At 41.8% G+C, this 23,874-nt stretch overlaps 1 protein-coding gene across 2 annotated transcripts in view; it reads right to left on the bottom strand.

Annotated features, from left to right (window-relative positions):
- homer1b (homer scaffold protein 1b) overlaps nt 1-23,611 on the bottom strand; it is a 78,658-nt gene extending 55,047 nt beyond the window's left edge. Inside the window, exons 1-2 of one of the 2 annotated variants that reach the window (XM_088336001.1) lie at nt 23,201-23,611; nt 6,694-6,850 (exon numbers count right to left, since the gene is read on the bottom strand). In XM_088336001.1, coding sequence (XP_088192127.1) covers nt 6,694-6,850; nt 23,201-23,205 — 162 coding nt within the window. In that variant the 5' untranslated portion in view covers nt 23,206-23,611. Of the gene's footprint in view, nt 1-6,693; nt 7,151-23,200 lie in introns of those variants that run through there. The other variant, XM_088336000.1, reaches the window with a different exon arrangement.
- Nucleotides 23,612-23,874: the final 263 nt, after the last annotated feature.

Below are 23,874 nucleotides of genomic sequence, written 5' to 3'. Positions count from 1 at the left end.
CGGTCCACGTGTATAATCCAGTGTGTACGGATAAAGATAAATGAAGGGGGGGTTAGTGCGTGGGTCAGATGTTTGGAGTGTTGGGGGTTTTTGTAAATGAGACATGAACAATGAAAGTTAGAATGATCACAGCAGGCTGACCGCCAGAATTTTATTTTTATTTTCGATTCGCGTAAACTCTGTCCGTGTATTGATATCTATGATTTGTAATACTTTACCACTACCCTGTATTCATTTTTGATTTTAATTTCTGTTCAGAATGGGAGTATAAACTCCCAATGGGGGGATATGTTGTGGTAAATACACTTGCATTTGTAGAATAGATTTGCATACATGTAGAAATGTAGAAAGACTTGCTTACAGTTGTGGGAAAAGGTCGGGTAGACATCCTTGAAGATACGCTTGGCGACATTAAGTTTCCTTGAAGATAGCGTGCAAGGGACGGGACGCTCTGTACTTGATACGTGATACAGGACCGCCTTTTGGGGTGTAATCGAAGCTTAATCGTCGCTACCAGCTTTAAAAACACTGTCATGTTCCCAGCTCTCTGAGATCTTCATTGACGCATCAATAAAGTTGTATCTCCCTCCACGAGGCTGGCTCCTGTCCATTTTCCTTATCCACATATGAGAAGACTTTTCTCTCGATTATCGAACCTCCAATTTCTCCAACACTAGTCCGGCCCCCGAGAGAATGTTTGTTCTATCGTGTGGCCCCCGAGGTAAAATGAGTTTGACACCCCTGTTTTAAACCCTCGGATTAGTGCTACCAGATAGGATTGTGAAATGCATTGCTTGAACTTGACATTTTAAAGTTGGTACTGCCAGAGCTGTACTAAAACCCTCCCAACCCATGTATCATTTTGTAAGGCTGGAGTAAAATTGAAAGAAAATTAAAGAGGAATCGGCTCTGGAGGGATGATACAATGAGAAAAAGCATGTATACCAAGCTTTTGACACTTGATCATTTTTATTTGTCATGGTTACTGATGTGACTCAGCTGTACCCGCTCATTTGGCGCCACCCGCCGTGGGTTCTGATTAGCTCCCTGTCACTATTTGAACTCAGTCCTGTCAATCCTCGGTCCGTCTGCGAACTTCAGTGTATACTAAGCAAGCTTTTTCGACCCTGACTCCCACCTGTCGTTTTTCTCCCGTCTGTCTCCGGTTACGACCCGTTTTTGATCCCGACCACGTTTGCTCTCCTGTCCCGACCTACGACCCGTTTCTGACCCCGACCGCGTTTTTACTCTCCGTCCTTGACACCGCCATCGACCGTGTTCGGATCACAATCCAAGTACGAGAGCGACTTGCTTACCGCGCCTAGCAGACGCCTGATCATGGACGCAGCCCTTCCTCTTTCCTTTAATATAACTTGTGAGAAACGTAACGCAATTGGGTCCTGTTTCCGTTCTGGTCCTGACATGATCTTCAACTTCGAATATTTTACTGTAACTTAACGGTTCTATGTTTTGTACTGCAGTTATTCTATTTCTATTTATACATTACGGTGTTTCCTCATCTGGTAAGGTTTGGTTTAATGGCTGAAAATCCTGTGGACATCTGCTGCCATCCCTATCAGTGTGAATGAGACTCCCTCAGGTCCCCTTCCTCACATGGTTAGTCTGTGCCTTGCCATGATCATATTTTATTTTGATTACTGTTTTTTTGTTTTTATTGTATTTTAATCGTCGTGTGTGTCTGTGTATGAGGTGTTTCGTGTAGTTAGGTGGAGAGGGGGGAGGGGATTTTACTGTCTTGTACGCTGAATGCTTTTATACAGCACTTTAAGGGGCAATTTTAATGCCTGAAAAGTGCTCTACAAATAAATCAAATTTGATAGATGTTATCGCGTACTCTATTTTTACGGCTGAAACACAGTCTGTCTCTAGAATATTAAAAAAAAACTGTGCTTGTTTAAAACTGGATACTGTTGCGGATACTGTAAATGTGCAAATACGATTTTTCTGACCTCACACAAACACACACTGTCAACCTTTACCAAAATGGAAATCAAATGCGATCGTTGGAGCGGTTTAGTCTCGCTCAAAGACTTAGATAAAACAACCATAGACTGAAATAGTAATCTCGAGTCAAGATTTTTTTTTTTTTGGTTTACATTTGAAAAAACAGTTGGGTTTTTTTTTTTGGTAGGCCTTTCTGAGGGAAAAAAAGGACAGAGTCTGACATATAAAATGGTACTGTTAGTATGTAGAAACCCAAGAACATCTTGGTTGCCAAGAAATGACATTTTAACAGACTACAACCACTTTTTTTAACAAGAACTCTTTGAGTGCCATTGACGGCACATAACTGTCAGAGTTCGCCTGACCATAGCATGCCATTTTCGATTATGTGCAGTCAATTACCTTTTGTAATTTGAATTGACAGAAAAGGCCTTCGCCATCTGTGCTGTGAAAGTCAAAACTATCTGATACTGTTCTGACCAACTCCTGCCTCTAGTTGGCAGTTAGACCTCTCGTTCCCTAATTATCCCTCTCCCTATTTAAGCACTGCATTCTCGTTCACTCCTTGTCAGTCCGTCAGCGAACCTCAGCGCATGCAAGGCAAGCACTTTTGACGCTGGCTCCTGTTTTGATCCCGATCTGTTTCCTATATCGATCCCCAATCCACGCTCGGTTCTCGTATCTCGGCTACCTGTAACCTGCCTGATTCCCTCCCCTGTTTCCTGTATCGATCCCCTATCCACGCTCTGTTCTCCTGTCTCTGCTACCCGTAACCTGCCTAATTCTGTCCCCTGTTTCCTGTATCGATCCCCAACCAAGCTTCGTTCTCGAGTCCCGGCTATCTGACTTTTTTGGATCGATGATCATGCTTCGCCCCCTGTGCCGGCTACCCGACTTGTCCAGTCCATGATCACGCTCTGCTCTCCGGCCCCGCCTGTCCGCCTCGCCATCTGTCATCGACCGGGGGGGGTTCCTGTTCCACCTGTCCAGCGAGTACCACATCGCTGTCTTTTCGACTCAACCTGACTTCCCCGATCCCTTAATAAAGTATTGTGTGAAACGTTACGCATTTGGGTCCTCTGCTTGTTCCGGCCGTGACTCTTATTGTCTTCACTGTACATCTGAGCGCAATATGTACCAATATTTGTTTTTTTGCCTGTGGTGTGCGGGGGCAATTTTGAGAGGAAAACGGTGTGGTGCCAAAGACTTTGAGTATCAAACATGTTTGAGCATTTTGGAGCTTGGTCACCAAATTTCTCGGGTCTGCGGGGCACAGGGTAAACAGCGAGTTGCTCTCTTCCACAACACGTGCACTCTAAACTCCTAACATCTTATTAATTACAGTGACATCTGAAAACATTTCAGATGCCCTTCTGGGAGGATCAGTGAGCTACTTTTGCCAATATTATTTATATAACTTTTAACAAGAGGTTTGATGCTGCTGTACTTTATTCAAAATTTACAATGCACTCACGATATTTCCTCTTTTTCTCCCAGATAGAAAGCAATGTCCTCATTTTTTCCATCCGATTTGAAAGCAGGGGAAGTTATCTATCAAAACCGCTTTGGTTCCCTTTTGGTATCATCTGAATCATAGTCTAGTCGCATGGAGTTCCCTTTAATCCTCAAGGAATTATGATAAATTTGGTCCAACATTGTGACAACAACCAATGAAAAAGACTCAATTCTAGCCCTATTATCCACAGAATGGTTCATTGTGGGGACGATACAACATATTTTACGTGATGCAGCCCTCATTTGTATTTTTCTTTGGCGCAGTAGTAAATGTGTGCTATATGACTCTGTGGTAATTTTGGTAGATCATGGTCAAATGATCTGAAAACATGTGACCTAGATAACTTGAGCGAAGGACTGAAAACGGTGCAGCTGAAAAAGGCGCCTGCTGTGCTCGCCAAATTCTCTATGCTAATGGCGTCAAGTGTGCAAGGGGCTTTAGCAAGAGTACTCAAATAAGGTTGAAACGATCGGATTACGCCATGATTTGTTTTAAATTAATCAGACCCAATCGAAATGAGTGACAGTAGGAGTTAGCTTGCAAAAAGCTTGTTTTTTTCTGATCTTGATTTTGCAGAATTCAAACTATTTTCTTAAGTAAAATCACATAAAAAACTTTTTGGTGAACAAGAAATGTTTCTCTTTCATCACATTAATACCTCATAAACGATAATTATCACATTAATGCAAGTAGTTTGTCAACATGCTTAAAAGCTCCAAATAATTTTTATTTATTTTATTAACACTTTTTGTTGTTGTTTGTTTTGTTATTGAAATGAAATGAAATGAAATGATCTGCATTTATATAGCGCTTTTCAAGTCACTGACTTCCCAAAGCGCTTTACAATGTGCTCCACATTTCCCAATAGCGGCTTTGCAGCCATGTAAGGCGCTAACCTGCTTATTGGGGGTATTAGGGGTTCAGTGTCTTAACCAAGGACACTTCGACATGTAACACGGACGAGCCGGGATTCCAGGTGGGATCCCTTGATCCCAAGACGAGCGCTCTACCTCCTGAGCTACTGCCGCCCCTGTTATTAATGGGTATGTCAATTGTATATATTTTTTGTTTGTGTTGCTGTATGATGGATGACCCTACCTTCTGTCAATGTGTGTGTGTGAGAAATAAAAAGTCATTAAAAAAAGCTCCAAATACTGCGAAAACTATCATCATAGTGTTATATTAAAAAACACATTGACACATTTTACAGCATCAGCAGCAACAACAAAGAAATTGACTGGGTCAGGTCATGCCACTAGGAATAGGCAAATAAATTCCACATCAGACATCATCACCTGTTACTTTGTTCTACTGCACTTACACACATATTTTGGTTTCACTTTAAGTCTAAAACATATAGTTAGCAACCATAAATTAGTGTGGAAATCAATTACCAATAGTCTTATCTCTTTTCAACAAATCAAATAACAAATTCAAAAGCATTTTTCTATCTTTGACTTTATTTCAAAATATTGTGCAATGGAAGGTATTTTAGCTGTCTTGTTGACATTGTTATAAAATGTTTGTATTTTTGTTTCATTGCTGTTTTTTTGGTCGATTCTTCTTTTCTTTATTCTTGATTCACAAAAGAAAGACAGAAAAATGAGAAGCTTTGGTCACTTTGAGTCTGTGTAGTTTGTACTCCTTTTCAAGAGGTCGCAGGCTCCGAATTAAATGTTGAAGTGTCCTTGGGCTTGTTACTGAACCCCTAATGCCCCCAATAAGCAGGTAGGCACCTGGCATGGGTGACTCCCCATTCGGTGTGTGAGGGGGTGTTTGAATGGGTAAATGTTAAATAAATTGTAAAGCGCTTTAGCAGCTCTCGGGTGACTGGTTAAAGCGCTATAGAAATGCCGTCCATTTATCATTTGTGCTTTGTAGCACTCGTTTTCACTTGCACACACAATATCATCTAGTGGTCGAATATCACACACCTTTAAAGTCATTTCTAAATTAATGTCACAATTTTTTTATTTTATTTTTCAAAATCTGTGAATTTTTACATAATATGAATATTATTAATACCGTTAGTATATAACCTATTACTCTGCTGAGGGTTTGCAGATACAGAGTGAGGCACACAATTCTCTTGCCTCGTGGCAGAGGGCGCTAGTGAATTCAAGCATTCTGATTTGGCGCACCAAACAATATAGTTAATGATTGTATTAGTAAGCTAAGAGCAAATCAAGCCATCCAGTATTTTTTTTCTCATGGGCTTTTTTAATTAATAGAGGATTGCCTATCTATTGCTTATTTAAGAAAACAAAACGCTTTTTTCTTTGCTGCAGTTCATATATTGCTTTCAGGCTCTGCCAATCAAATGATTAATAAGTTATAGATATTTTTTTTGTGATTATTTCTTCCAAAATGATTTTTTTTTTTGGGTCACCAGAACTATTTTAGTTTTTTCAGTAATATTACAGCATCCATGTTGAGTGACAATATAACATATAAACAGACCAACCTGATGCACAAAAGCAACAACAACAAAAACAACAAAGAACTAAGAAAACAGAAAAAAAAAAATTAACAGGGGTTTCCTCCCACATTCCAAAAATATGCATTTCATGTTGTTTGGCAGGTCCAAATTGTCCATAGGTGTGAATAAGCAAGTGGCTGCCAACCAGTCCAGGGTGTCTTCTTCCCATTGCCCGAAGATTGCTGGGATGGGCCCCAGCACCCCCACGACCCTACTGAGGATAAGTGGTGCAGATGATGGATGGATGAACTACTTAATAAATCCAGACGTGTATGTGTTCGTGTAAGTTTGTATGTGACTTATAGGCTCTGAAACAGCTGAATCGATCTTCGTGAAAATTTACACAGTCATAATCTAGGCCTCTGTGAGAGTCTTTAGCTAAGTTTGGTGTCAAGACACCCTAATAAATACCAAAAGAAAACAATAAACATCTGCTTTTGTGAACAAGTTGCTCTGGAGCTGCATGCGGCTTGGCCATTATGCTTGTACGTTTAAAATCTTTTTTTTTGTATATGTAACAGACACTAACCTCACTGCTTGCACTGTTGCGGATACTGTAAATGTGCAAATACGATTTTTCTGACCTCACACAAACACACACTGTCACCCGAGCAGCTGCCCGCTGAGCAATTTAAAAGCAGACTCACCTCCCGCAAGGTTGCGCGAGAGGACGACGCGGTGAGAAAAGGAACGTGCTACAAAACGCATGCGGCAGGTGCAAATGCAAGCTTACCTTTGTCCCGTCCAAACTGATGATGCGGTAGACATTGCGCGTGCTGTCGTAGAAGTAGGACACGGTGACGGCGTGCTTGCTGGTGGGCAGCCAGTTCTTTTTCGTGTTGGGGTCGATCTGGAAGACGTGGGCCCGCGTGCTGTAAATGGGCTGCTCCCTGAAAGGGACGAAAAAGAAGTTGTGGACTTCCTTGTGGCGCAGTACCAACGTCTGTCCGAACCCGAGACCGGCACGGACACTTCCTTCGCCCGACGGCGGGGAGTCAGATCTTCCGGGCAAGCGGATAACCAACTCGCCGTCTTCCATTGCTACCAAAAAAATCAAATCTAAAGCAGAACAAAGGCGACCGTGCAACGTCTGGAAAGTTTCTGCATATTCTTGACTGTATACAAAGTGTCGGGGACGTCCGTCATCATCGGAAACACCTGCACTAAAGTCTTTTGCGGTCAGCGGCGTCGCTCCATGCGCCGATATGGGAATGTCTGCGGCAAGGAGCAAGGGTCACACGGGGGAGAAAAGAGAGTGTTTAGAGTTTCTAAATATAGTCAGTAGGGCACGCTTTACTGCCAAAGACACACCCCGCTGGACACCTCTTTCCACATGGGCTAACTTTCCTGCTTGTGTGTGTATATAAAAACAAACCTCTTTTAAGACCCTCAGAGGAAAAGGCGTACTCATCAAGGATAGTAGTTTGGTCGGTTTGGTCGAACTGGGTTTATGTTTCTTCCAACTAGTTAGTTCAGGTTAGGCCACAAACAGCAAATGTCAAATACATTTTATCGGAATAAACCATAACAGTTTTTTTCCGACTGACACAATAGCTTCTCTAGACTGAAACCGTGGAGGGCTAGGGGTCTTTTAAGAGGCTCAGAGTTAAATTATGATTCATGGATTTGGTCATAAAAACGTTTTCGAGGGTTTAAGTCCGCCCTACTGCTGGAGCTACTTAACAACTCAAACAAGACAGCCCTGCTGAGCCTGTATCCCACCAATGGCAGTTCCATTACCCATGAAACAGATGACCTGGAGCTACAACTCCTGAAAAACCACTTCATTCATGACTGTTGAACTTAAATCATCATGGAGACCTGGCTCACTCCAAGGATCTCCAATCCTAGTAAGCAGCTAGCTGGACGCTCTCTACATCGCTTATTGCACTGAAAGGAGAAGCCCTCAAGTTTGTACTATCGTATAATGAGAATAAAGACCATTCATGCATTCCTTCATTTTTCCTCAATATTTTTGTCTTTCACTAAGATTTATATCCCTTTAGTGTTTATCACCTGTGCATTTTTAAAGAAAAAGAAGCAAAACAAAAATTAAATACATTTGCACTGGAAGATGACAAAAATAGCAAACAAACGCTAATTTAAATGATTTTTAATTGATTTTAGAGTCTTCTGCGTTTAATTTTTTTGTGAAAATGTCTACCTGAATATAAGACTTCACTGATTTATTATCCTTTATAAAAGGAGGTAAAATTTCTTCATACTTCTGCAAAGCTTTTTTTTCTTTTTTCAAACGTATTTCCTTACCATTAAAAAAATAAAAACAATAATCATTTAGAGTTATCTTCGACATGAAAGATGTTAGATTACTTTGCAAGTTTTAAAGTATCATTTTTTTAAAACCTATTTTCTTTTGAGTAAGAAATGAAAAATAATGATTATTTAAGGTAGAAATTATTTTAGTAATAATAATAGTTGAACTGACAAGCTTAGAGACAGTTTCTTCCCCAGGGCCATCACCACCCTAAACAAGAGCGCAGAATTGTGGATAATATATATGTTTTGACTTATTTAATCATTTATGTTGCTGCTAAATGTTATTGCGCTACTTTTCATTGCTCAATTTTTTGATGATATGCTATTTTTAGCACTATTATTAAAACCTAAGCCTATTTATCCTGATAGCCTTTTTATCTTATTTTTCTCTTTAATGTATTTATTACGTATTTATCGTGTCATGTCTAATCTCATTGAATACAATGTTTTACTGCGTTGTTACTAATGTCGACAAAGACAATTCAATTCAATTATTTTTAAACAAAAAGTGATTTGTATTGATTTTACTAAACTATTTAGTAGTTGCACTGGTTTTGGTCCAAAAAGTGTGATCAACCATCTCTGATTAGAGTTTATTATATAGGACAGAAGCAGACTACAGTTCGCATGTCCTTTTTTTTGACAGTGGAGATTATATACGATCAAAGCTTCACAATGGCTTCAGCGGCCATGACATAATAATTCCTTATTGACATTTGTTTGATCCCAAAGAAGAGTCTGGATTGACCTCTTTCAGTCTATGGAGCACAATGAAGTATTTGGTCATTCAAATGGGTCCTATGCCTTGTTGCATTGTTTTGTAATACTAGTACTGTATTACTAAAAGGTGCTCACAATATCCCCAAATTGGACAGAAATTTGAATATGCCCCTTATAATCTGATGCTCTTTACGTACAGAAAAAAATGGAAATGCATTCTAGTGTATCATCAATTTTGTGAAATTATTGATCAGGCGATGCTTATCGCTGCCCACAATTGCATGAAAACAGCTGCAATGTGGATCGAACCCAGATAGCGGTGGTCCGCAGACACTTTATCACCTGACCACCTGTGGGTGATACACAGTAAGGCATTAGAGCTTATCAATTTATAACACCATTTGTAGTCACAGTACCAGATAGATATGTTAGATAAATGAGAAAACAGAAAGTGATTGAAATTAATATACAGTTATATTTCACTTTTTCCCATCTCAAACGAAGCATTGGTAGTGAAACATTGTTGAATATGTATGGCCGTGCGTTTGTTCAAATCTTTCAGGACGACTGAATTACTTAGAACAATCTTTTGCCCTCAGTAAAGACTTTGCAACTCAATGACACAGAACTGTATTTCTGTGGTCCCCAACCTTTCCTGGACCATATTAAAACATCAACAACGCGGTATTGTGACTAAAAATAGTGTGATGATGACATAGGCGCTATTGTCTTTTGTGTCGTCTAAATACCTTGTAGTCTTGTTTAAAGCACATGGCCAGTGGGGATGGGTGAAAAAGAGACACAACTCACTGAGTTTTTATATCAATCCGATCCACGTAAATACACAATAGTATCAATTGATACCGATTGCAATACTTATTATTTCAGTTTTGGAAACGTCATGAATCTTGAGTAATTGTACCCAGCCCCCTTGAATTTGTTTATAATTACAATAAGTGCAGCAAATACATTTTAGGCACTTTTCGTTTTTTATTAAATAACTACATTTCAAACTTCAACAGTATAAAAAAAATAAATAGTACTATTTGAATTAGAACTGTTTCAGAACAAAAGCCAAGAGTCAAACAAAAAAACAGCAATGTAACAAAATATAAATATAACAATGCCAACATCCATCCATCCATCCATTATCTGCACCGCTTATCCTCAGTAGGGTTGCGGGGGTGCTGGAGCCCATCCCAGCTATCCTCGGGCAGTGGGCAGGGGACACCCTGAACTTGTTGCCAGCCAGTAGCAGGGCACACAAAGAGACACAACTCACTCGCTTATTCACACCTAGGGACAATTTGGACCAGCCAATTGACCTGACATGCATGTTTTTGGGAATGTGGGAGGACACACAACAAGGTTTGATCCCATGACCTCAGAACCACTCAGCCGCTGTGCCACCAATGCCAACATGTCGACTATAATTACATTGCACAATACAGAAAGTGCACATAGTGTAAACAATACAATCTAAAAAAACTTAAACATTTAAAAAAAAAAAATTACATCCACTACAACAACTGTTACAAGTGAGAAAAAAATCATCAATTTAAAAGACAAACCCTTTTGGCTCTGTTGCCATAGCAACAGCGGATTTACGGGTTTTGGTCCAGGAGCAGTTACATGTTTACATCTTTGGTTGCAGCTTGCGTAAATTTGACACTGTAGAAGACCACTTTACCACACAAATGACACTTGGCCCTGTACTTCCTGTTTGCCTCTGTCGTATTTAGCTTCTGATAAGGTTAAGCACAGATGTGTCCCTCTTTTCTGCCTGGCAGGCAAGATGCAGCAACAGGCCAGTTAGGGAGAGGTTCTAAAAGTGTGCCTGTCAGTCACACAAACAGGCATAAGAGAGTGGCCGAGGGAAAGACTGCGCTTTTTACATATAGAACCGGTGCTTTGAAGAAATTGGTGGAGAGGTGAAGTATCAATCCAAGGAAAATAATATCCATCCGATCCAAGCGCTTGCTTAGTATGTCTAGACCTTAGTATTCTCTTATAGTCTGATGCGCCTTATGTATGAAAAAATATAACAAAGACTCATTTTTGGGGGGTTGCCCTACAACCCAGTGCGCCTTATAGTGCGGAAACTGCGGCATAATCTTTCGCCACTGACATTTCTATTCTCCCTTGTCAACTTTTTGGTTCCCATCTCCAGTGGTACACACACACACCCCAAGTTAAATGTGTTCAGGGGGAGATATTCTGAGCTGGCATAGCTGGCAGAGGAGAAGATAGATAAGTGCTTACACTGCAAAGAAGGGGTGATGGGGGACATCAAAGGCTCGGTGTATAAATGAATATTAAGATTCATCAGCAGTACACTTCCTGCGTGTGATTAGCCCAGACTAAGAAAGACAGGATAACACTGAACCACAAGCAAGTGAATAGGGAGGAGCACGATGGGGGCACATAGGAAGTGTGAGAGTGAATTTGGGCTGATTATTGCTTCTCCGCCAAGCTGCTTGTGGAATCGCAAATGATCATAATCATGGACAGCAGCGCGAGTGGCGGAACTGTGAGTCATTGCGTGCGAGCACCCATCACACCAGTCTGTGTGATCTGTGCAATAGCTGCTTGGCAACTGGTGTCCTATCACATTGCATAATTCCCTAAAGCTGCGGCTAATTTGGCATCGCTTGCCGCTGACTCCTGCGCCGTGTCCAACGCCGCAGTATTTCTGCGAGTTGATTTTCACAGGAATGTTTTCAACCCCGTGTTTTTGTTGCACTATGCGCCACCGACCAATGGTCTGAAAACAGAAAAGACAAACCTATTCCTGTATTCGAATTCAAAATTGATTTAGATAACGTTTGTTTTTTAATTCGTTGATTAGTAGGGGTGGGCGACTACGTATACCTTTCTGTATCAGTTTTAGGAATTGGCGATATGAACTATTTAGAACTAGAAATTAAAGGGAAAATATGTATTATGTAGCGTATTCCATTGGTATAAAAACGTAATTAATAAAAAGAAAATCTACGTCGGTAGAGCAGTGCTTAACACATTTGCCTGAAACACGAAAGGTCCCCGGTTCAAAACCGGGTGGAAACATGTGTTGGCCTGGAGAGGGCTGGGCACCACCAGGCTATAATTGCCCAAGACAAACCATAGGAAATGGTGTCTCTACAACCAGTGTGGTTAAGGGATCCAACTAACATTGATTTGATAACAAGTAAAAATACATTAACAGTCATATAAACGTGCATTTATTTTATACACCTGCTTCAGAAATTTGTATTCATTTCACAAAACAATATACCAGCCAAGTGTTAACGTCAGCCACTTAATGATCACAATTCCTCTTATTAAAGGGACAGTGTGAAAATTTTTGTGTCTCCTAGAGTTACAAAAAGACTTTCATTCAGTAAAACAAAATGGATGTGGATACTCGTCGAATATATATGAACTATTACACCAATGGTGATTCTTATTTAAAAAAAATCATCAATCAAGTTGAGAAATTGGTATTTCTTTCACACAGTGGATTACACACTTAGGTCTCTGGCATGTTTGTCCGGCAGGATGCTGCCACGCTGTACACTGTGACATTGGGGCACTGGCCCTCGCTCGCACCAGACAACACAAGGCCAGCTAGTGGTTTACTAGTACACATTGGGGTTTAAGCAATAAAAAAACTTACAAACACAACATATCATAAGACTGCTGTCACTGTCTTGTACCAAGGACAGACTGAAGAGATCTTTTCTTCCTCATGCCATGAGGCTCTTTAACTCCACCCGGCGGAGTAAAGGTCCACATTAAACCACACCCCCTACATTGCATATTACTGTACTTTTATTGCATTGTGTATTTAATGTAGCACTATTTAAATACTCTATACAACACGCTACAGTGGGTATTAGCACCTCACATTGGGTATTTGTATATTGTATTCCTTTTGCTTTATTATTGTATTGTTCTCAGCGAAGGGATGCTGCTGGAAATGTGAATTTCCCTGCCGGGATGAATAAAGTGTCTATCTATCTATCTATCTATCTATCTATCTATCTATCTATCTATCTATCTATCTATCTATCTATCTATCTATCTATCTATCTATCTATCTATAAGGTCAGAAAATCATTGGCTGCTCTCTGCCCAGTCTGGAGGCCATTACCGAGTTGCATTACCGCATCACAACTGCTATCATTGGTAAGGACTCGTCTCACCCCAACCACAAGTACCAGCTCATTTAGGTGTCATATTTGACCCCGATCTGTCCTTCCAAACACACGTTAAGAATTTTTACTAGAACAGCTTTTTTCCATCTTTGCAACATTGCTAAAATTCGCCCTACGCTGTCTCAGTCGGAAGAGGAGATTATAATTCATGCGTTTGTTACCTCCTGTCTCGATTACTGTAATGCACTACTCTCCGGTCTCCCGAAGTCCAAAATCAAGAGCCTTCAGCTAGTACAAAATACTGCAGCGAGGCTTTTAACTAAGACAGGAAAGTTTAATCACATTACCCCAATTTCAGATAACCTGCATTGGCTCCCTGTTAGTTTAAGATGTGCTTTCAAAGCTCTGTTAGTATAATACAAAATCATGCATGGACTTGCTCCCTCATATCTTTCAGATTTAATTTCCCCCTATGTTCCAGTCCGGAGCCTTTGCTCTGAAAACGCTGGTCTACTAGTGATCCCAAGAGCCAAGAAGAGATCGGCAGGCTCAAGAGCGTTCTTCATTCGGGCCCCGGTGCTGTGGAATGCTCTTCCCCCTGAGATTCGATCTGCAACCTTAGTAGAACTGTTTAAATCTAGTCTTAAAACACACTTCTATTCTATAGCATATGAATAACCTATATTTTATGTTGACAATATAAGGGGATGGTGTCATAATAGTCTATACTTTGCAATCGTATTTGATTTGCGCAACCCTTTGCGACTCTTTGTGATTAAGGGCTATACAAATAAACATGACTTGACTTGACCTCATAAAAACTTGGAAAAAAGACCACACTTTATTGTACTAATTTGGTTTTCCACATTGTGCTCAGGCACCCCCGCGAGTGGGTTAGCCCTTTGCATTATGGGTTGCAGTTTGGTGGTTTGGTCACCTAATGACTCCCAACAACAGGTGTTGCGACACATCGGTTTGGTTGAGGGAGGGGGCTGGGAATCCCCTCCTCTGTATCAATCTTCCAGAAAGAGTCAAGAATGCAAGAATGTCAGTGTGTTCTTGGGGAGGATATGGCTCTGATATGTACATTTTAGACCATACAAGCAGCTATTAATTTGACAGATTATTGAAATTATTCAAATTGATACTGATTTTTGTCTGTTAATCTACACAAGATTATTTTTTTAAATAGTCAGTACTTTTCCTACATGTCACACAGCACTGGAAATTATAACATGAACCCAGTTTGAAACATAATACGAATACCAATTGAGTGTTGATACGCTGGCTATAAAATTTAAGAATCAGAATTGTTCAAATAAACAAAATACTGTATTGTAAATATATGTTTGCCCAAATACTTAGATAGAGCAGCTTTATGTGAATCTTCACATACGTTTTAAATTGATGTTCCCATTAATGTTACCTGGATTGTACCAATAATCTGAAGTCGTTTGCACTCATAATTACTTAGCAGTAGCAAAATATAGACATCATGCACGTCATTATGGATAAAGACTTATTTCAAATATGCCTTTTTTGCGTCGCTTGTGGCTGCATGCAGAATTAGTCCTAATGATCATATTTAATGGAAAGAGAAGAGGAGACAGTTGAACATCATGGCGGCACGAATGGTGCAGCGGCTAACAGCTCCTCAGATACTTCTCTAATTATGACTGCTCTGTTATCCATTTTACTTTCTCTCCTGGACACATGCTCGGCCAAAAATGCCTACAGTCGCCAGAAACGTATAGTTTTGGGACTGAGTCTGAACTACAACTTTTTCGTCAATTTTTATGAAACCCATGATATCCCAAAAGAAATTCAAAGTCTGATTCATCATCAGGTACACCAAATGGTTGTTTCCCCTCGTCATGCATTTTTGCATGGATTCATATCTTTGAGGACGACATTCTCCATTCTCTAACATCTTTTTCAGCACTGTGGTAGTGAGACAAAATCGAATGCTGTTTGTGAAGCAAAAATACAAGAAATGTGAAAAAGATGTGGAATGTTGTTTAGCAATCGTGGAGTGAAATAACAACTGAAAGATGCCACAAGTTGGTTGACTCTTTGCCACACTCTGCTCTTTTGCTATTTTTCCCACTTAGAAATCATGGAAGGGTCTTAAATTTTCATCGTAGGTGCATTCCCACTGTGAGAAGGATAAACTCAAAAGAAGAATCCAGAAATCACAATGCATGATTTTTCAACAATTTATTTGCGTGATAAAGCTGCAAAAATGTCTGGGTTTTTTCTTTTTAGTTTATCTGTCTCACAGTGGACATGCACCAACAATGATCAGACCCCTCAATGATTTCTAAGTAGGAGAAATAGCAAAAGAAAAGGGTGTTCAAATACTTATTTTTGTCACTGTAAGTAAAAATTAAGATTGCTAAATCCTACCTTTTTTGAAATACAAAATACTTTTGAGTTTGTACAGCCAACAGCAGACACTGCAATTTTTTAACACACCCCTTTGAACTATGTGCCCAATTGCACAGCCTTTGGAGCGTGCCTATTGTGAATTTTGGGGCTTGTTGGTTTTCTAAGATTCTATTGCACCTACTGGTAACCTTTTTTGGCATGTAACAATCAAAAGTATAATAAGACCTGAGATATTCTGGTTAGTCACATTGCACTGCTATTACTTTGAACAGCACTGTTAATAAAAAAATGACGACTATTTTTGGGGAGTGCAGTTTATAATCTGATGCGCATTACTGTGTAGCGCAGTAAATACGGCACTTTTGTCTTTTTGGTTTTTCAAAGAGAGTTGAAACCAACTCACCGCTACAGTTGTGGCATCAGTGACAGGTGTTGTGTATGCAATGCGCTAAAAGGGCTTGTTGAGCAGATGTGCCTTTTTCCTTGTGGTAGCAAAGTGTTTAAACGTGCGTCACCTGATCACGCAAACGGCTGCATAGGTTTTCTCCTTCACTGTGTCCCTTTTAACTATGCAGCTGCTCCGATTTCTGCTGAATTTAACAGTGGTTATATAACGGTTGCCCACCCCAGGAGCCCTTGACCACCACCTCCACACAGTGCCCAAGAGGTTTTTCTTTAATTATTATTATTATCAATTCCACCGAGAGCCCCTTTAGAGAGAGACAAGCTCACATTAGACAGAGTAGGTTATTAATGAGTATGCTTCAAGTTGCTCTATTTACAGAAAGTGCCTGAGATGACCTGCGTCGTACTGCAAACACACGTTCCTCTGCAGTAAGCCCCTTTTAAAAACACAAGAGAGCGTGAGTGGTCAGACACGTATGGGAGAGACTTTTGTATTCAGGGCCTTTTGCAGTTTGCTGTATTTTATGCAATATAAGGCGCGCTGGATTATAAGGCGCAACCACAATAAATAGTCTTAGTTTTCACATACTTTATAAGGCGCACTGGACTATAAGGTGCATACATTTATAAAGCTGTTTTATTATTTATCATCTGCATGCTTTTCTTTTTGCATTTTCCATGATGAGGGTCAGTTTATGCTGATTGCATTCACGTACGAAGCAGGTCTTCTTCTTCTGTGTTTTTTATTGCTGTATGACTCCAGTCTCCCTCAACAACATCTGTCTCACTATTACCTTTTCTGCTCGAGCGCCCATGGCGGCTGCATGCATTAGCTGACATTGTGTTGCGGTTTATAGTCCAAAAATTTCAGTCATCATTTTTACTAACACCGCAGTACCTACAGCAATGACCAAATTCAGAAAACGAATATTAGTCATTGTTTATCACTATCCACCATTTTATGTCATTTGTAGTTGACAGCAAATGGCAAAAGGCCTGGGATTTGCAGTGAATGAAAATGAGATGATTTGTACTGCTTAATTCATATCCCACAAATGCAAATTTAATCAGCCTTATATTCAGATTATTGGAGCCAGAATCAACTTGTTATAGAATTTAAACGTGGGCTGACTGGGTAGCACTTCAGAGGTCAGGGTTTGAATTGCACCAAAAGCTCTTATTGTTATTGGTTTTTCTTGTTCTCTCTTTTGGAACCCCTGTCAAAAAGTTTGTTGGAAATTAATTATTGAAATGATTATTCAACATTTACCATTTTTCACAAACACAAGGGACACATAAAGGACTTAAATATTTAAATTTGCCTCCTGTGTGTTATATAAAGCGGCAGACATGGTGAAGACATGGTGAGGCTGCCGTTCACAGTGCGGGGCTTAATGCTCAATTCTGATTTTTGTGTAAAATCTGATGTTTTTGTGAAAAAAGCGACTTGCATGCCATCTCCTCTGATATTAAGCGTCTCCTGTTTGAATGTCACAAGTGTTCAGCTTGCGTAGAAGAGAACACGTTAGGTCACACACAATGCGTCTATTTTTCTCGGAAGTACTCATGGATGCTATCTAGCAATTTGAAAGTTATTGTGCCACTGAAGGCTGAACAGAGTTGACCACTCCAAATATTAATCAAATCTAAAACCTTCCTTTCTCTCCATTGAATGCTTTCTGTGTTTTCGTCTGTCAGGAGCGCCCATAGCGCTAGAACCTGTTGCCATATTTAAATATTATATATATTATATTTAGGGCAGCACGGCGGCGCAGTGGTTAGCGCTTGTGCAGCACAGTTCATGTCATGGGAACCTGTCGTGGGTTCAAATCCAGCTCCAGACTTTCTGTGCGGAGTTTGTATGTTCTCCCCGTGCTTGCGTGGGTTTCCTCCGGGCACTCCGGTTTCCTCCCACATTCCAAAGACATGCATTTCAGGTGAATTGGCCGGTCCAAATTGTCCCTAGGTGTGAATGAGCGAATGAGTTGTCTGTCCCTGTGTGCCCTGCGATTGGCTGGCAACCAGTTCAGGGTGTCCCCTGCCCACTGCCCGATGATTGCTGGGATGGGCTCCAGCCCCCCGCGACCCTACTGAGGATAAGCGGTACGGCTAATGAGATGAGATGAGATGAGATATATTATATTTAGATATCTTGGAGCTGTAAACTTTACTTTAAGCTGTAAAGGTTTGCCACTACCCAGGTTTGAATCCTGTTACAACCACACACACACACAATATAAATTTGGTTCTTTTTTTAGGTAAAAAAAAAGTGTATCAGAACAATCTCTGGTATTGTTCAGGGGACTGTACATGCCATATTCACTCTGCGACGTTGTTTGGGAACCAATGCTTTAACGGCTAACTCCAGTCAAGTTGACGCTAACTAGAAGTCAAAGTCAGAGCAATTCCTCAAGAGGAAGGAATCAATTCAGAATACGTACCAGGTCGTGGCAATGTTTGGGGGATGCTCTTGCATTTGGGAATGTTGTGGTAGTCTGTACACCCCTTTGAGACTCTTTGTGATCTAGGGCTATACAAATCAATATGACTTGACTTAAAGTACGAACTCTAACAGGCTAGGTCTTGATCCATCCATTATCTGCACTGCATATCCTCAGTAGGGTCGCGGGGCTGGTGGAGCCCATCCCAGCTAACTTCGGGCAATGGGCAGTGCCCACCCTGAACTGGTTGCCAGTCAATCACAGGGCACACAGAGACAGACAACTGACTCACTCATTCACACCTAGGGACAATTTGGACTGGCCAATCAATCTGACATGCATGTTTTTGGGAATGTGGGAGGGAACCGGGGTACCCAGAGGAAACCCACGCAGGCATGGGGAGAACATGCAAACTCTACACCCAGAGGCTGCGGTAGCTGGACTTCAACCTGAACCTCTGCACCGTGGGGCTGGAAGCTAACCACCCTCCACCGTGCCGCCTAGGCTAGGTCTCAAAATGTAAAACAGCATTATAATTTTGGGATTGACTACTTTCGGCATCTTCAATCTGTCCGCCTCTCTGTGCTCCCGATCATATTGGCGATGCTCCTTTGTGGATCAATTGACTCACTGTGTCAGTTGCGTAATAGTATCTTAGTCACGAGCGCTGGGCGAGCGCTGCCGATAGGTGGGAGACGCTTGGACGGACGGCTGATGTGCTGCCCACACTGGGGGAGGTGAGAATACGCTCGCTCAGTGGAATTCTTATGCATGAGAGGAAATTTGGCTGAAAGTGCACCGGGCCTGGATCCACATTATCAACCTCCCCCGGTGGATCATTAATCCCACTAAACTGTGGGAGACATCTGTTAATGAAAGTGTTGCCCCCTGGGGGTTAAGGACCACTGGGCCCCTGACGGGCGACAGCGAGGCCTGGAAAATGAGCGCCGCCGCCACACACCGAGCAGGTACGTCTCGCCCGTGAAAGATATTTAAGGTCATAGCTGCTGCCATGGAGACAGGATGCAACTCTCAGGGCGCAAAAATAGAGTTGGGCATCGACATTGCGACGAGCGCTGCATGTAAAGACCCCGAACAAGATGTTGCGTGGGGTCTTAAATTCCTATGAGCGCGTTGTGCTCGTATCACCAGTGTTGGGCACTTTACTTTAAAAAAGTAATTATAGGTACTCACTACTTCTGTCATAATTTAACTAAGTCAGTAACCGAACCCCTAGTCACCAGGGAAAGTAACGGTTTCCGTTACTTAAAAAAAGGTTGTTGTATGTAAAATATTTTTACATACGGCAGTAGCTCAGGAGGTAGAGCGCTCGTCTTGGGATCAAGGGATTCCAGTTCGAATCCCGGCTCGTCCGTGTTACATGTTGAAGTGTCCTTGGGTAAGACACTGAACCCCTAATACCCCAAATAAGCAGGTTAGCGCCTTACATGGCTGCTAGGCCGCTATTGGGAAATGTGGAGCACATTGTAAAGCGCTTTGGGAAGTCATTGACTTGAAAAGCGCTATATAAATGCAGATCATTTCATTTCATTTCATTTCATTAAATGTAGCAAATACAGAGGTACCTCTACTTACAAATGTCTGTACATACAAAAGTTTTAGGTTAAAAGTACCTGCACGGGAAAATATTGTCTCTAGTTACAAAGGTGTTTCAGGATACCAAGTCAAAATGCAGTACAGTATGCGCTGCCATTAATCGCTCCCAGAGTTCTACCCGGCAATCCGGTGCCTATGCATGAATCCCGGCATGCTCTTAATGTCGCTTTCCCGCTCATTAACAGTTACCTGTATGGTAATGCTACAAAGAGCTATCATTCACAATGGACAAGCAGAAAAGTAGGCAAGAATAAAAGAAGAGAAAGAGACTTTTTCTGGCCATCGAAACAAAGCATGAGATAATAGAATGGTATGAAAACACACACCACTGTGCAGGAGGAGTTCAGAGACGACAAGGAGGAGGATGCAGCCATCATTTGTCATTCAATCAGTCCAAATTAAAGAATTGAGGCAAAATTTAATGACGTCTCGGAAAAGCAGACGTCATAGGATCAGTTTTTCAAGAAACGTGAGGAGAAAAAATTAAGGAAAACAATTGAAAAAAGAAAGAATAGAAAAAACACAAGATCAAAAGGAAAAAGATAGATAAAGGAAAAAAGGAATAAACTTGATATTTTTAAATAAACATATTAACACTGAAAAACACCGGAAATACAACTGAAATACTCATAAAATAAAATAATAAACAATTTTAACCTTTTTGTGCTCAAGTTTAATGTCGACAACACAGAATTCCGAAAAAATGCCTATTAACTATCCATCCATCCATTATCTGCACCACTTATCCTCAGTAGGGTCACGGGGGTGCTGGAGAACATCCCAGCTATCTTCGGGCAGTGGGCAGGGGACACCCTGAACAGGTTGCCAGCCAATCGCAGGGCACACAGGGACAGACAATTCAATCGCCCACTCACACCTAGGGACAATTTGGACCGGCCATTTAACCTAACATGCATGTTTTTGGAATGTGGGAGGAAGCTGGAGTGCCCGGAGGAATCCCACGCAAGCACGGGGAGAACATGCAAACTCCACACAGGAGGTTTGATCTCATGACCTCAGAACTGTGCCGCACACTCGCTAACCACTGCGCCGCTGTGCTGCCCGCCTATTAACTAATCATAAGAGAAAAAAGGCGTCCCGGAGGGAACGATCTGTTGATTGATGGGGAGCTGGCTCCTTCGTTCACTTCCAAGATAGACAGAACTTACCCATCATTCGCCTTTTCTTTTGGTGGATTAGTAAATACTGCATTCGTAATCGTAATCTATATCTATATTGAATCCGCTATTTTGAATGGTGACATGTTCCGAAAAGACGTGACGTAAACAACCTGGGGAAAGCCCGTTACTGAAAAAATGAAGACCTCCCAAAGCGCTTTACAATGTGCTTCACACTAACACATTGACACACACTCACATACGGATCGCAGCATCAGCCCTGCAATGCAACTACCTGCTTATCGGGGGCATTGGGCATTCAGTGTCATGCCCAAGGACACTTCGACATATAACACGGAGGAACCGGGGATCAAGCCTGCGACATCTTGATCTCAAAACGAGCGCTTTACCTCCTGAGTTACTGCCGCTTAGGGTGCAAAGTAAGATGGCAATGTTAGCAGAGTTCGGAATGCTTCTCTGGAACATATAACTATTGGCACTGGTGAAAAGCGTTATTGATGAAATCTTACAGTTGTCACAACTTGTTATGTTACTTTGGGTTTTGGATCCCTTAACCTGGTTGTCAGGGCACCAATCAGGACGCAACTCTGGACAGCCACCGTTGACAGTTCTTGACCTGTTTTTGGGCCGTGGCAAAACTGGCACCAGTCCTTTCCTTAATGTTGTCCGCCCAGTTCTTTTTCAGTCTTAGTGAAGGAAAAAAATATCAAGGAAAAAAATAAACCCTCAAAAAATTTTTTTGTTAACATCTTACATCCCTGAATCAAAATGAATTGTGAGCCTCTAAAGAGACCACAACCCGTCCAGCTAAGGCAAACTTTTTGGCCATAGGAATGTTTTTTCTATACCATGTGACTGCAAGCAAAAATGAGTTTGACACCCGTTTGTTTCTTACTTTTGGGAAATAACAATTAAAATCTTCCAAGTTAGGTAATAAAGGCAACTTTCAATATGGGGCCTGAAAACATTGGTTTCCGTTGCGTCTTCGCATGTCAGCGGAGAGTAGACTGAATAACAATCACTTACCTCAGGGTTCTCAAACTCGAAGCCCGCGGGCCGAATGCTGAGAGCTACTCTGTTAGTCATTAGCACAAAGGGAAACCGGTTTGATATCAATTTCTAAAAAATATGCTGTTACTATGGTGTTACTTTGGTTATTAATACTAGGTTATTATTGGAGGTTAAATTGTCATGATGACTGATTAGTATCACCTGTGCCCACTCGTTTGGCGCTGGCCGCTGCGGGCTACCTGATTGGTTCCCCGTCCCTTTTAAGATCAGTCCATTCACTCGCCTGTTGTCAGTCCGTCAGCGAACCTCTGTTTCTACAAGGCAAGCACTTTGACTCTGACTCCCGTCGGTCCCACTTTTTGCACCTGTTTTTCCACACGTCCGTTCCTTTTTTCCCGTTTGTCTCCGGCTACGACCTGTTGTTTGACCCCGACCATGTTTGCTCTCCCGTCCGGCCCGATTTTGATCCCAACCACATTTTTGTTCTCCTGTCCCAGGTAATGACCTTTTTTCCCGTCCTTGACACCGCCATCTGCCGCTACGGAAGATCCACTTCCGCACTCGGAACACGATCCGATTCTATGAGAGGCTTGCTACCCGCGTCCAGCGAGGACCGGATCGCGGGCGCTGCCCTTTCCTCTTTCTCTCAATAAACTTGTGGTTAATGTTATGCATCTGGGTCCTGATTCCATTCTGGTCATGACATAAATATGCTCAGTCAACCACTAAACACCATGGATGTCCTAGAAAATCTCAATGACCAGCACTATAATATTAGAACCATCCCGCTGGCTACTCTGGTGTTCTCAGGAGGCTACCTGGTGCCCGCAGGCAACGCGGTGGAGACATCCGATCTGTATGACGATTGGACAGTAAGTGAGGGGTCCAACTTTTGGATTTTCGTTTTATCTCAATCAAAATATTCCAAGTTAAGTAACGCAAGCAACTTTCAATGAAGGGGCCTTCTTACATTATTTAGGGAGAATTTTATGATGAATATGCACAGCAGATGCATGCTGATGTTGTCTTTCGAACGCAGGGCGCATCGTTTGCGTTGCGTCTTCGCATGTCCACGGAGAATAGTCGACTGAATAATAATCACTTACCCCATGATCGAGGCTGAAAGGCGAGGCGACACCTCTGTATGAGGAGAAGACTCTGCTTTCGTTTGCTGCGATGCTGTCGCGTCCACGCTGCAGCCTGTGCCGCTAGATCAGCGTCGCTTGCGTCTGCAGGAATGCGATGACGAGCGCTCCATCCCCCGCGAATGGCCCGTCACTGCGCGGACCCACGCACAAGCGTCGCCGTGCGCATGGCTCCCCAGCCCGGCTTTTTGCACCGCCCCGTACGCCCTCCCTCCTTCCTTTCCTTCTTTCCCTCCTTCCCTGTGCGTGAAGCTGGAGATCCGAGGCTGTAGCGTCAATGGGAGATTGAGAAGCCCCGCTTCGTGGACCGGGGAAGACAAACCAGAGGCGCTCGAGAACACGCAGCAGCATCACCCAGTAGTGACGTGTCGTTCGCGAACGACACGGCTCTGAGAGCTGACTCCCTGAAGTGAACCACTAAAGCTGGCTAGCCGTCAATAAGGAGCCGACTCCCTCTCTTTCTTTCACTCTTTCTCTCTTTCTTTCTTTCTTTCTTCATTTATTACTTTATTTATTTGTTTTTCCGATCGTTCTCTGTCTTTCTTTTTCCGTCTCTCTTACCCCTCTCTCAGCCACCCTCTTTTTCTCTTTTTATTTCTCTAAACTTCTTTCTTCCTCTCTCTCTCTCTCTCTCT

Source organism: Urocampus carinirostris, chromosome 5 (genome assembly GCF_059441175.1).
Source record: "Urocampus carinirostris isolate Australia breed hairy pipefish chromosome 5, RoL_Ucar_1.0, whole genome shotgun sequence".
Classification (NCBI taxonomy): domain Eukaryota; kingdom Metazoa; phylum Chordata; class Actinopteri; order Syngnathiformes; family Syngnathidae; genus Urocampus; species Urocampus carinirostris.
Note: the sequence above shows the minus strand (reverse complement) of the source record. Positions and strands in the feature narration are given on the sequence as shown.